Source organism: Suricata suricatta, chromosome 2, assembly GCF_006229205.1.
Source record: "Suricata suricatta isolate VVHF042 chromosome 2, meerkat_22Aug2017_6uvM2_HiC, whole genome shotgun sequence".
Taxonomy (NCBI): domain Eukaryota; kingdom Metazoa; phylum Chordata; class Mammalia; order Carnivora; family Herpestidae; genus Suricata; species Suricata suricatta.
This window is the reverse complement of record NC_043701.1, coordinates 22,791,295-22,806,445: the sequence shown is the minus strand read 5'-3', so window position 1 is coordinate 22,806,445 and position 15,151 is coordinate 22,791,295. Positions and strand designations below refer to the sequence as shown.

General features: G+C 39.8%; 1 protein-coding gene across 1 annotated transcript in view; it reads right to left on the bottom strand.

Moving 5' to 3' along the window:
• The window catches only part of TNPO3 (transportin 3), a 77,859-nt gene that overhangs the window by 5,651 nt on the left and 57,057 nt on the right, over positions 1-15,151 (bottom strand). The window contains exons 16-20 of the mRNA XM_029918064.1: positions 12,132-12,248; positions 10,745-10,839; positions 9,020-9,176; positions 8,046-8,213; positions 3,187-3,299 (exon numbers count right to left, since the gene is read on the bottom strand). Coding sequence (XP_029773924.1) covers positions 3,187-3,299; positions 8,046-8,213; positions 9,020-9,176; positions 10,745-10,839; positions 12,132-12,248 — 650 coding nt within the window. The remainder of the gene's footprint in view (positions 1-3,186; positions 3,300-8,045; positions 8,214-9,019; positions 9,177-10,744; positions 10,840-12,131; positions 12,249-15,151) is intronic.

The following is a 15,151-nucleotide window of genomic DNA, read 5'->3' as shown; positions in this document are numbered from 1 at the left end:
GGTATCTCATAATAACCCTTGTGAATAAGATGGGTATTACTAACTCTACTTTGTAGATGAATAAGCTAAAGTTCAGTAAGTGGCAACATTCAAGCCAAGAGCCTTGACTGTAAGCCTAGTCCTTTGAGGGTTCTCTCCCCCAACTCCCATTTGCTTTATGGAAATTAGAGCCAGTGTGATCCTGCCCTTCTACTGACCAATACTAGATGGAATACATATGGGGGGGGGGAAGGGGGGAAGAAGCCACACTCTCCTCTGAGACAGCTTGTAGGTGGAATACTAACTACTTCTACTGTGAAGATTCACAGTGAAAAGAAAATAATCTTGTAAAGTTATTCCAGTCAATATACACCTACCTAGAAGAGGGGAAATTCCCTTCTTCCGGCAAAATGTGTCACGAAGGTAGCCATATGCTATTTTTCAGTCATGCATGTCATTTGATCCATGGCCAAAAGTCAGTTACTTTTGGGACATGGTGTTAAGCCACTTAGTAAGCAACAAAATAACAGCACTCATAGGTTTGGGATTTTAAGAAATTAACAAAATTACTGGAGAAACTCTGGGAGATGAGAAAATAAACCATTTTGGAAAGCAGGATTATAAAATCAAGTCTCAGAAAAGAAGATTAACCCTGTTACCATGGCCTAAAATTTATTTTATCCCCCCTTTAAAAATTAGGTCTGGTTTTACTGCTCCTGAAAAAAGTAGAAAGTTATGAAATAAAAAGTTAAAGTCTTCTCTCCACTCCCATCCTGGTCCTACTTATATATCTTTCCAGAAATTTACTATGCATATCTATAATATATATAATAAAACAGCTTTTAATTTTTTTAAATGTTTATTCATTTTTGAGAGAGAGATAGATACAAAGACAGAACATGAGTTGAGGAGAGGCAGAAAAAGAGGGAGACACAGAACTCAAAGCAGGCTCCAGGCTCCACATGGTCAGCACAGAGGCTGATGTGGGGTTCAAACCCACGAACTGTTAGATCATGACCTGAGCCGAAGTTGGACACCCAACTGACTAAGCCACGCAGGTGCCCCTAAAACAGCTTTTAAAAGTGCAAGTTGAGGGACGCTTGTGTGGTTCAGTTGGTTAAGCATCCAACTTCGACGCAGGTCATGATCTCACAGTTCATGGGTTTGAGCCCTGTGTCGGGCTCTGTGCTGACAGCTCAGAGCCTAAAGTCTGCTTCAGATTCTGTGCCTCCCTCTCTCTGCTCCTTCCCTGCTCACTCTGTCTCTCTTTCTCTCAAAAATAAAGATACATGAATTTTTGTGTGTGTGTGAGTTCAAGCCCCGAGCTGACTGCACAGAGCCTGCTTGAGATTCTCTGCCCCTCCCCCACTCCCCAAATAAATAAATAAATAAAAGTTCAGGTTGAGGTGCATGTGGCTGGCTCAGCCAACAGACCATCCAACTCCTGATCTCAGGATTATGAATTCATGCCCCACACCGGGTGCAGAGATTACTTTAAAAGGGGGCGGGGGGAGTCTCCTGGGTGGCTCAGTCGGTTGAGTGTCTGACTTCAGATCAGGTTATGATCTCACAGTTCATGGGGTCGAGCCCCCTGTTGGGTTCTATGCAGACAGCTCAGAGCCTGACTACAAAGCCATAGCAATCAAAATAGTATGATACTCACATAAAGGCAAAGAGATCAAAAGAACAGAGGAGAGGGCCCCAAAATAAACCCCTCACATATACACTCAAGTGATTTTCAATAAATGTACCAAGACCATTCAGTGGGGGAAAAAGACAGGGTCAGGAATTCAAATTCAAAAGAACTGAAAGCAGGGTCTTGAAGAGATATTTGTACACTCATGTTCACAGCAGCATTACTTACAATAGCCAAGAGGCAGAAGTAACCCAAATGGCCATCAACAGATTAAATAAATGTGGTATATACATAAAATGGAATGTTTTTCAACCTTAAAAAGGAAGGAAATTCTGACACATGCTACAACATGGATGAACCTTGAGAACAGTATGCTAAGTGAGTCACAAAAGGACAAATACTGTATGATTTCACTTAGTGAAATATCTAGGGAAGCCTAATCATAGAAACAGAAAGGAGAATAATGGTTGCTGGGGACTAGGGAATGGGAGGAGAGGGAGTTGTTTAACGGTTATAGTTTAAGTTTTACAAGATGAAAAAAATTCTGGAAATTGCACAATGTGAATGTACTTAACACTATGAACAGTACACTTAAGAATGGTTAAAACAGTAAATGCTATAGTATTTTATCACAATTCAAAAATTTTAAAAATCATCAGTACAAGTTGGGTTACATGATACTGTTACTTTTTTCCCCTTTATCATATACTTTCATCACATGCATATTCTTGCATCTTTTTTCAGTACCTACCTAGTTATATTCTATTAATTATTCTTTCTTGATGGACAATTAGAATATTTCCAATATTCTAATGTAACACACATATTCTTATGTAACACACATTCTCAGAGCTATAAATCATTCCACAACTGTATGAATGTAAGTCAAAACTGAGCTGTGTGGCTCAGTTTGTTAAGTGTCTCACTCTTGATTTTGGCTCAGGTCATGAGCTCATTGTTGGTGAGATCGAGCCCCATGTCAGGTTCTGTGCTGCTTGGGATTCTCTCTCACTGCCTCTCCCCTGCTCACGCACATGTGCGCGCTCCCTGTCTCTCAAAATATTAGAATTTCAGTATCTTTAGGGGTGGTGAAAAATTTCCAATTCACTGCAGCTTACACCATCCATGTTTCACAACTAATGCTTCACCTTTTCATATCTGTATTCCTGACCCCTGAATATGGATGAGAACAGAGAAGGACTTCCTAAAGATAAAGATAGATTTTATGAAAGGCAGTGGGCTGCTTAATGCATTTTTCTTTTGGAAGAAATAATGCTTCCACTTACCCATTAAGATCTTACACCAGTTAATACACTTATAGAGAAAAACTGATGCACACCTATACAGCATCATGATATTCCCTCCTGCCCGCCCTCAGACTACTTTCTAATGCCAATTTGTGCAATTCAATGTAAACAGACAATAAATTGTGAGTTTACAAAGGCACATAAGAAATATACTCTTAGGTAAATTTGGTATAAGAAACAAAGATATTTTTTTTTCTGCACACTCCTGCTTCTGTTCACATTTCTTAAAAAAACAACCCCCCCCCCCAAACCCACATCACTCACCTAGTGACTTGCTTGTGGAAATCTGTAAGCTGTTTGTGCGTCACCGTGACAGCTCCCACAGTTGTCTCCTTTGGCAAACCTTTCAAGGAATTCTCTAACCATCGACAAAAAGTCTGTGCAGAGTAGAGGGTAAGAGTTTTAAGAGGAGATAACTTACTCAATTGGACCCTACAAGTAGTAACAAAGACTCACAGGTTTTTCTTAGCAGAATTGGCTTTTCCAGACTTGGAAACAAGTAAAAGAATTAACAAAAGCACTACTCTCTTTAGGCCTTTCAACCCTCTGGGGTTTGGAATAGTCTGCAAAGGAAGGCAAACCTAGACTCCCATTTTTTTTTTTAATGTTTTTATTTATTTTTGAGAGACAGAGAGAGACAGTGTGAGCAGGGGAGGGTCAGTGAGAGAAGGTGTCACAGGATCTGAAGACAGGCTCCAGGCTCTGAGCTAGCGGTCAGCACAGAGCCTGATGCGGGGCTCGAACCCACGAACCGTGAGATCATGATCTGAGCCGAAGCCGGACGCTTAACCAACTGAGCCACCCAGGTGCCCCTAGACTTCCATTTAAAGAGGTAGCAGCAAGCATCATTTCAGAAAAAGCCCTTCTACCTTGGAAAGTGAAGTCTTTTCTGGATGATGCTATTGTTCTGTTCCTATGACTTCTGCCAGAAGTTAAACTTTATAATTTCAAAAAATTAAACTGCTGCCAGAAAACTCGAGTGAAAAGGTCAAAGGCAATTCACAGCAAAAGTTCAGTACCACAAAAAGCAAAGACAAAAAGTACAGTAAGCAAACATGTCAAAATTATATGCACATTAATATAATATGAATCCAGAGTCTTAAGGATTTTAAGGGCAGCTCTCTTAGGAGAACAGTCATTTCCAGTCACTCCTTTGTGATACATGCCCGTACTTTTGAGCCAGAAAATTTTGTGGCTCACTCTGGTTGCTATTTTAAAAAAATCTAAATTCTAGAGATTTCCTCTGGGTTTTTATTTTCAATTAGCTATTCTTCTTGGAGTTCCCTCTAATTTTCCATGCCTTTCTTAAGTATGATGTATACTTTGGCCATATTTCAGCAGGAAGATAACCATTTTTATAACAAAATTTAAAAAAAATTTTTTTTAATGTTTTCTTTGTTTTTGAGAGAGAGACAGCATGAGCAAGGGAGGGTCAGAGACAGAGGGAGGACACAGAATCCGAAGACAGGCTCCAGGCTCTGAGCTAGCTGTCAGCACAGAGCCCGACACGGGGCCCGAACCCACGAACCGTGAGATCATGACCTGAGCCGAAGTTGGATGCTTAACTGACTTGAGCCACCTAAGCGCCCCTATAACCCAAATTTTTAACATTATATATCCTCCTAATATGTTGATTTATGATAACAAACCAGAGCAAAACTAAACATTCCATTATAAATGCTTAAGAAGTATCTCTCTCAAACAAGAACAGTAAGAAACAGGACACCTGGGTGGTTCAGTTGATTAAGCATCCAACTTTGGCTCAGGTCATGATCTCACAGTTCTTGGGTTTGAGCCCGCGTCAGGCTCTGTGCTGACAGCTCAGAGCCTGGAGCCTGCTTCAGGTTCTAGGTCTCCCTCTCCCTTTGCCCTTCCCCAGCTTGTACTCTCTCTCTCACTCAAAAATAAACAAACATTAAAAAAAAAAAAAAAAAAAAAACAAGAAACCAAACTAAAAAGCAAAAACTAATTAGCTAGCACACAATAGGTTTCATCATCATCTGAGAAATATGGTTGTAAACACCGAATAAATTTGCCAGATGGGTATCCAACAAAGGAAAGGAGGAACAGAGGTAAGGGTTTATATAGTTTATTCAAGTCAAGCAACAAAGCTGGTATGCCATCTTCTCTGGAAGAATTTGTGGCTGTCTTTGGATTTTGTGTCTCCTCTCTCTGACCCTCCCCTGCTCGTGCTGTCTCTCTCTCAAAAATAAATTAAAAAATATTAAAATGAAATTGAAGAATTTGTGTGCTGAATTTTGAAATCGGTATGACTATGAAAGTGTTCAAGATTGCAAATTTTCAGTGCCTAGGTGGCTTAGTCGATGGGAGTATCTGACTTGAGATCGGTTCAGGTAAGAATCCTGCAGTTGTGAGATCGAACTCCACATTGGGCTCTGCCAAGTACGCAGCCTGCTTGAAAGTCTGTCCCTTCCCCACCACCTGTTCTCTCTCTCTCTTTCTCTCTCAAAAACAAATAAATAAACTTAAAAAGAAAAAAAAGGGGGGTGCCTGGGTGGCTCAGTCGGTTAAGCGTCTGGCTTCAGCTCAGGTCATGATCTCATGGTTTGTGGGTTCGAGCCCCGTGTCGGGCTCTGTGCTGACAGCTAACTCAGAGCCTGGAGCCTGCTTCAGTTTCTGTGTCTCCCTCTCTTGCTTGTGCTCTCAAAAAGTAAAAAAAATTTTAAACATTAAAAAAATGTAAAAAAAAATAAAGAAGAAGAATGTAAATTTTCTCTGGGCTTACATCATTAGAATTTTAATCAGTTGTCAGGGTACAGACAACCCAAATTTATGTAAGAGTTCCTTTACAAAAACTCAGTTTTAGGTTGATATTTATAGAAAAACAATCACTTTAAATTTCTTGACACACATTCTGTAGGTGTTTACACACCGAACTCTTAAAGGTTCATGGCTATCTGGTTTCTGTTCCTGCTTAACCTTGCTGTTCTAATTTTCTTCTGTTAGCACATAACCACATGTTTAGAAATCAAGAATGTCTTTATAAAGTTAAATTTACAAAGTAAGTTTTCTGTTATTTGGGAACCAGGTATATTTGCTAAAAAGTGAAAAAGCATGGAAATTGTTTTTCTCATGTCAATGACTTCTGGAATTAAACTTGTTGGTCTTGAGGGGCTGAGTACGTTCTTCAGGAAAATACAAAAATACTGCTGTGTAAGATTTGAAACAGAACACACTGAGCACCAGTAATAGGAACTATAGACACTATTTATTCCTGAAGCACGTGAGCTCATGTGGAAGAACTGCAGTTATCTGATGTAACCAAAGTCACATAGGAACCTTAGAGTTTGATATGTAAAAACTAAAAAAAACTAAAGTTCAGGGACGCCTGGGTAGCTCAAGGCAGTTAAGCGTTTGACTTTGGCTCAGGTTGTGATCTCATGCTGCTGCTTCTTTTTTTTTTTTAATAAAAAAATTTTTTATATATTTATTTTATTTTGAGAGACAGAGACAGAGAGTGAGTGGGGAGGGGGAGCATAGAGAGAGGGAGACACAGAATCTGAAGCAGGCTCCAGGCTCTGAACTGTCAGCACAGACCCCGATGCAGGGCTCGAACCCATGACTGTGTGATCATGACCTGAGCTGAAGTTGGATGCTCAACGGACTGAGCCAATCTCATGCTTCTTGAGTTCGAGCCCCTCATGGGGCTCTGTGCTGACAGCTCGGAGACTGGAGCCTGCTTTGAATTCTATGTCTCCCTCTCTCTCTGCCCCCTCCCCAGGTTGTACTCTGTCTCTCAAAAATAAACATTAAAAAAAAATTAAAGTTCATGTGACTGTTTCTGAAGTATAAAGAAAATGTTAAAAAGTTATTAAGCATCTGTCTTACATACGACTGTCTTTTGTTTGATTGAACCAAAGATCATGTAAAGCATATGCTAAGGCAATATACACTAATGACTGAATTTTGGAAATGAATACATAAATTGAAGGCAGAACTTTCAGCTTGGTGATATGAGATTCTTTTTTTAAATTAAAAAAATGTTTTTAATGTTTCTTTTTGAGAGAGTACAAGTGGGTGTTGGGGGGCAGAAAGAGAGGGAGACACAGAATCTGAAGCAAGTTCTGGGCTCTGAGCTGTCAGCATAGAGCCTAATGTGGGGCCTCGAACTCATGAATTACAAGATCATGACCTGAGCCAAAACTGGATCATTACCCAAGTGAGCCACCCAGGTGCCCCTCAGTGACATGAGATTCTAACAGTAAAAGTATACTTTGGTTCTGTGAAATTGCTGAAATTGAAACTAACAATTGCCATCAATGATACAAAGCAGGAGACAACATTAAGATGTACATGGACTTAAAGGTTACAATAAATTTGTATACCTGGAATTTTCTGTGGTTCTGGAAGACAGCTCACTTTAACTAGAACCAACTATGTACTTTTCTGAACTGCTTTTATATTAATATTAAAAATTACATATCCTAGTATACTGGCTATATATATATATAAAAAAATGTATATATATATATATACTTTTACCACTCTGCTCAAAACTTTCATGCAGTACAAATAACCCTGATTTATGATCATGTGGCCCATACTAAAATTACTTGGATGTTACTGGATAGCCTAAAAACTTTCCACGCTCAGGTGATAAATGAGCTGGTGCAAGAATTGAAATAAGATGCAAATTAATCCAAAGGAGAAACAAATCCAAGTGCATATTGTGAGCTAATTTTATATTTCTATATCCCCAAATGCTCTGGCTAGATTTATTACCAAGGAAAATCATACAGTGCTATCTAAGGAGCTTGAAGTAAATTAACACTTCTTGAATAACCTCTAACACTATATAACTGATATATGGGCATCTCTCACAAGCGAATAAATTTCTCAGTGGCCAGCCACATAGCTGAATTCAAAGCTTACTATGCACTTCAGGGGATATAAACCCTCTGACAGTGACACAAACATACTTTCAAAAACCTAATAATGAACTACTGGCCTTCTATAGGCCCCTTCACCTAATAAATCAAACAGTAATATGCCTAGATTAGGCTCCATGGATATACAACAGGGCTGGTTCCAAAGTTATAGTTGGCCTCCCAGAACCAAAGTTTAGAACTGTGAGAATGGGTTCTTCATGAAAACAATCTTACCGGTCTGTCAACCTGCATGATCTCCCAGAGCACTTCGGCCACGTCTGGGAGGGTGTAGGGAGGGAGACAGAAGCAGCAGGTGTGGAGCAGCTGGCTGACAAGTTGCTGTCCAAGCTGGTTCATCACCTGTCCAATCAGTTCTTTCCGTAATTCAAAATCTTCTTCATGCTATAAGGAAATAAGAGCAAAAGATTTGTTCTAATTTCAACTTCCCACTTAGTAATTCCTGAAGAAGGAAGTGTATATGTAAGAGCTGGATTCAAAAACGCATTTTCTTCCTTCTTATAGTCTTTGAATATACATATATTTCTAATATCTTGGAAAAAATAACTTCTTATAAACTGCTTTTCACTTCTAGTTTCTTAAATAATTAGCCCAAAGAGTGGCTTATTTCTCCACTCTCTTACCTTCAATTCTATTCCACCTTTACCCAAATCTACCTTTGAATATTTTGTCAACCATTTTACTACTCCAGCCAAACAGGTATTTTAATTGTCTAACATACTTAGTACTATCCTGACTTTCTCTGATTAGGATTTATGTCCCAGTTAAGATTATCTTCCCTTCTCTAATCCATCCAAATTCTACCTGTACCTAACGGCCCCACTGAGGTCTCTCCTCTTCCAGAGATTAACCCACTTCCAATCTACTTCTGACCAAAAAGCTTTCCCTCCTCTGATTTCATAGCAATCATGACTTTTATCACTCATCTGGAAATCCATACTACCTTATTGTTGTTTAAATCTTTGTATCTATTTATCTCTTCAACTAAATACTGAATGAATGACAATGGGAGCTAAAATACTCTTAGACTGTTTTATACAGCTTATGGCACTTAGTAGATGCTGTTTTGGGTAGTGAATGGTATCAAATACAGATCAAATAAGGAGAAGCTGGTTTTCCCCTAAGAAATGAGAAGAAGATATAACAAGGTGATGAGTTACAAAGTAGAAAGGTCCAATGTTTATACTTACATCATTGGCTACCCCTGTATGGATGAGGTCTCGTAGGAACCTCATGACACTACAATTGGCATCCCGGTGGTCCAGGGTAGTAGAGGCAATGGCCCACTGCAAGATGGGGATGACCACTTGGCTCCGCAGCAAGGTAACAGGACTACGCTGAATAAACCTGGGTTGGAAAGACAGGCTAGGTATAAATGACAGGATTAGGCTCTAAAAGCAGCCAGAGCAAAAAGCCAAATTATAGATGGAGACAGTAGAAAAGGTCAGTGGTTGCTAAGGGGAGTGGGTGAGGGAGGGCTGAATAGGTGGAGCACAGGGAATTTTAGGATATTGAAACATTCCATGTGATATTATAATGGTGGATACATGTCATTATACATCTGTCCAAACCCATACAAGGTGCACCACCAAGAATGAATCCTAATGTAAATTATGGACTCTGGGTGATAATGATGTGCTAATACAGGATAATCAATTCCAAAAAACAGACCACACTGGTGGGAATGATGATCATGAGGAAGGCTGTGGAGGCTGGAGGAGGGAGTGGTGCAGTGGGTATACAGGAACTTCCTAAACTTTCTACTCAATTTCCCATAAAATTTCTCAGATCCTTTAATGTACATGGAGAAACGTCATGAAAAAGATACTATGTTTTCTAAATTTATTTCACCAGGTAAGTATTTGTGCAAAGAGCATCTCTGGGGAATTGGTTTTTCATGGAACAGACACTGGGAAAACAGAGACTGGACAGCTCGCCCAACAGTTCTCTCATCTCAACACCACCAACAACAAAGGTTGTCCAAAAACTAACCAAAAAAGTGTTCGGTATTTAATCCTGAGACAAAATAGTCAATACTACTTTGGATTTGTAAGTGATAAAATATATATTACATGTATAATTATATATAACAATTTATTTTAAATAATTTTTAAATGATTTTATGGTCAAGGTGCCTGGGTGGCTCAGCTGGTTAAGCATCTGACTCTTGAGTTCAGCTCAGGTCATGATCTCACAGTTTCAGGAGTTTGAGCCCCAAGTCAGACTCTGTGCTGACAGTGTGGAGCCTGCTTAGGATTCTCCCTGTCTCTCTCAAAATAAATAAATGAACTTTAAAAAATTAATTAAAAAAAAAAAGCTTTTATGTTCACTAACTGACTTGGTTCAATTCTTTATCTAGGGACTAAAGAAGTAATAATAATATCCCTTCAGTGTTAGGAGTATCATCAGTGTTATTGGTAAAAGGAATTTAAGCAATAATTGGGGTGGAAGGCTGGGGCAGAACTGGAAAGTGCAGAACAAGATAACTTCTAAGGCACCTTAAAATCCTAAAAGCTTTTGCTCCTAGATATAATTATATCTAAAGGATGACAAGCTTCTTCAAGGAAAAATCTGAAGTGAAGCAAGACATCACAGCAGCATAAAAAGTTAAAACCACAGGGATTCTGGAGATTTTCCAGTCAAATATTTTTACAAAGCTGGTTTTATTGTCTTGTGCGTGTTCCCTCCTTTGTGACAGAAACCCAGCTGCTTTCTCCTGCTCCCATCCAACTCCTCTTCCTCATGTGCAGGGTTATTTCAGCTCACAGTTTAACTCTGGGCTGTGAATCACTAACCTACCTCTACTCCACTTAACTCATTTTATAGGGAAGCAAACAGTCACGTGTTATGTGACAAGACAAAGCAGGGATGGGGATGAGCAATAAAAGAAAGGGTTGCTCTTCAGAAGGACTGACCTGGTGGCCAGCCTGAACAGGTCATCTACGGTGTCAGGGTGATTCTGGAGCCCATTCTGCTGTTCTAACAGCTGAAAGGTGGGGATGCACAATGCCTAAAACAGAACAGTGATTTTAAAATAAACACTTGTATATAATGCAACAGCATTTCAGACTTGTTAAATATCACAATATACACAAAAGAACAAAGGGGGGAAGAATGAATAGGAAAAGAAGACGACTTTAATGAAAATCAGTTCAAGGGGCACCTGGATGGCTTAGGGGGTTAAGCAGCCGACTTCAGCTCAGGTCATGATCTCATGGTTCATGCGTTCAAGCCCCATATCAGGCTCTGTGCTGACAGCTCAGAGCCTGGAGCCTGCTTCTGATTCTGTGTATCCTCCCCTCTCTGCCTCTCCCCTGCTTACACTCTGTCTCTGTCTCTCTCAAAAAAAATAAATAAATAAAAATTAAAAAATAAAAATAAAAAAAGAAAGAAAATCAATTCAAGAAAAGGAAGACAGAAATCTTTCTAGTTGATAGTTTTTTACATATGAAGTCTACATTTCAGAAAGGGTTGAGTGTCGATTTTAGTTGATGACACTGGAAAGATGTCCTCTCAAAGAAGTTTCTGAAAGTAAAGACTGCTTATGTACTACATATGGTCTGGTCCACTAAGAGAGTAGATTAATTTTTTAGAATTTTGATAAAAGAGCATCATAATTTAACTCCCTAATTTATTTTCCTCCCTATGACTAGAGGGGGAAAAAGCAATACATCAGGAGCCTTTCCCAATGCTTGCTATTTACCCTAACACCATCCCTGCCAAGTGAGCTAGTTCACTAATTGTTCCAGGCATGGAATTAAAAACAGAATCATGCTTGAGCTTAGAGATCCTTTGTTTTATGTCCATTTGTTCCCTTCTCCACCCCTCAAAAGACTGTATCTCTAGAGAGTATAAGTTAGGCAGTAATAGCTGTAATGGTCTTTATATTCATATGGTCAATCTCTCATTCTTCTAAGCATGTCTGTGTGGAGAACAACTAGAAACTTTCTACCTCCCGGGGCACCTAGGTAGTTCAGTCAGTTAAGCGTCTGACTTCAGCCCACATCACGATCTCACGGTTAGTGAGTTCAAGCCCCAAGTGGGGTTCTGTGCTGACAGCTCAGAGCCTGGAGGCTGCTTCAGATTCTGTGTCTCCCTTTCTCTCTGCACTTCCCTCATTCATGATATTCCTCTCTCTCTCAAAAATAAATAAACATTAAAAAAAAAGTTTCTACCTCTCTGTTATTAGGAAATCAACACACCTGGAGGAGAGACATAGAGAAGCAAGAGAATTCAAGACATGGTGAAGAACACACTGCTAGGCCTTCAGACCCTCCAAGATACTGCCCCGGGAAAACAGACCTGGAGCATGTCTAGTAGTCCCTGCCGACAGCCCTCTTCCATGCCATATTCATCCACAAGGATACTGCCAAGGTACAGGAAACAGGAGTGCTGATGTACATGGTATACGTTCACCATCTGCCAAGGGAGAAACCAGTTAATTCAATTCTTTTACCCCCCCACCAAAAAGTATCAATGTAGGAAACTGTCTGAAGAAAGAAATTCAGAGACAGAGTAGTTTCTTCTCTTTAAAACAATATAGTAAAGCTTGTTGGCAACATTTTCTTTGTTTTTTTTTTTAATGTTTTTTATTTATTTTTGAGAGAGAGAGACAGAGACAGAGACAGAGACAGACAGACAGCATGAGCAGGGGAGGGTCAGAGACAGAAGGAGACACAGAATCCGAAGACAGGCTCCAGGCTCTGAGCTGTCAGCACAGAGCCTGATGTGGGGCTCGAACTCACAAACCGTGAGCTCATGACCCGAGCTGAAGTCGGACGCTCAACTAACTGAGCCACCCAGGCGCCCAGGCAACATTTTCTAAAACACATGGCTCAATTCACCAATAATTTTCAAGTACTCTCTTTAAAGTCCTTATCAAGCCTTTGACCTTTTTATCTTCCAAAAAAAATGCTGTAAGAGAGTTGCATAATACATCAAGCTGGAAGCCATTAGGATGCTATCACCAAGCTATTTTGCATAACCCCTAGCATAAATCCCAACACCTAAAGGTTGTTCCTGTTTGCCTTAAAGATTATCTCTTAAGAAAAAAAAAAGCAGGGGTGCCTGAGTGGCTCAGTCGGTTAAGCGTCGGACTTTGGCTCAGGTCAGATCTCATGTTAGTGGGTTCGAGCCCCGCGTTGGGCTCTGTGCTGACCCCTAGCTCAGAGCCTGGAGCCTGCTTCTGGTTCTGTGTCTCCTTCTCTCTCTGTCCCTCCCCCTCTCATGCTCTGTCTCTCTCTATATCAAAAATAAATAAAACATTAAAAAAAAATTTTTTTAAAAGGGGATCCTTTGTATAAAAAAAAAAAAGAAAAAGAAAAAAAAAGCATATAGAGCTATAGCAGGGCTAAAAAACCAAACACCCTCATCCTGAAGGAGATTGTGAAAGCACTGTTTAAATTTTGGGTTGCTCCTAAACCCCCCTATTTAAAGTAAAAATACAGTGTTCTCAATCAAGATACCTGGATCTCATATATTTAAAATCCCATCTCAACATATGTATTGATTGTATTATATAAATTCAACTCAATGATGTGGTAGGGGCTAACAGATAAAGGAACTGAAACTAGCATATACCATGGAATGGGCATGTGATGGAAGCTATGAATCTGTTCAGTAGTGTATACTCAACTGTATGCTCTACTACTTAATGAATGATTAAGCCAGGAGCTGGCAAGCTTTTTCTTAAAGGGCCGGATAGTAAAATATTTTAGACTTTGCGGGCCCTACGGTCTGTCTATATAAATTTGCCACAGTAGCACAAAAATGGCCAATAGAGAATACTTAAATGAATAAGCATGGCTAACTCTTCTTAGTAAAACTAGATTTATAAAAATATGCGGGAGGCCCTTAAATCAAGTTATAGACCCAGAATGTATTACACTAAAAGGGACACTTAACCAAAGGTGGGAACATATGCAGTGCAAACATATGGCACCGTCAGGGTACAGTAAATGCAAACTTCACTCAAATCTACAATATGAAGGAGGCAAGGCTATATATGCATATGGCAGCTGGTAGGCAGTTACTCCAAGCACTGCAAATGCAAGGTTGACACTTTGTCTTGCCTCTCTTACTATTGTACATATGTCACCTCACTTGCCTCAATCTAGTCCTGGCTCTGCTGTAAGGTTAACATCTTAATTAGTTAAGAATTACTTAGTGATCTAAGTTACTAGTTACAGGCATCTCATACAGAGTAGTTCTTGATGTGAATATGATCTTATAGAATGTCATACAGTGAATCACACCATTGTTAATTACCTATCAATCTTTGTCATTAAAAGAGTCAAACTTGGGGGTTATGGGTGGCTCAGTTGGTTAAGCATCTGACTCTTGATTTTGGCTCAGATCATGATCTCATGGTTTGTGAGACTGAATCCCGTGTTGGGCTCTGTGCTGAAGCGTGGAGTCTGTTTGGGATTCTCTCTCTCCTTCTATCTGTCTGCCTCATCCTGCTCACATACTCTCTCTTTCTCTCTCTCAAAACAAACAAATGAACATTAAGAAAAATAAAAGAGTCAAACTTATTTCTTGACAAATAACAGACTTATGTGACCAACCGTAGTTGAGATTAAAGAAAAAATCTCTTTGGGCCAAGAAACAGCAAATTTTGACAGGACACATATTTTTCTTTGAGAGAGCATGAGTCGGGGAGATGGGCATGGAGAGAGAATCTTAAGCAGACTCCATGCTCAGCAAGGAGCCCAAAGTGGGGCTTGAACCCTGGGATCATGATCTGAACCAAAACCAAGAAGAGTCACACAACCAACTGAGCCACACATCCCAACAGGACCCATTTTTAGAAAGAAAATTAGTATAAAAATGGCTAGCAATGGTATGGAAGAGCTGTGCATTAAAGTCATTCTCTTTTCCTTAATGGTATTTTACTTTTTTTTTTAATGTTTATTTATTTTTGAGAGACAGAGAGAGACAGAGCATGAATGGGAAAGGGGCAGAGAGAGAGGGAGACACAAAATCTGAAGCAGGCTCCAGGCTCTGAGCTGTCAGCACAGAGCCCAGTGCAGGGCTCAAACTCATGGACCTGGATCATGACCTGAGCCAAAGTCGGACACTTAACCGTCTGAGCCACCCAGGCGCCCCCAGTCATTCTCTTTTCCTAACTTCCCGCAGGATTGTGTTACTATTTACACTCTCACTACGCAGAATGGATTACGGGCTGCTTCCCTCAGAGACGACACACTTACCACTACTCACTGCTTTCAAATATTTCTGAGTTTGTATTTAATACGTACAAAAGTGTTTCATTTCATCAGCAGGGTTTTTGTTCTAAAGACCCCTATGTCAAACCCTGCACA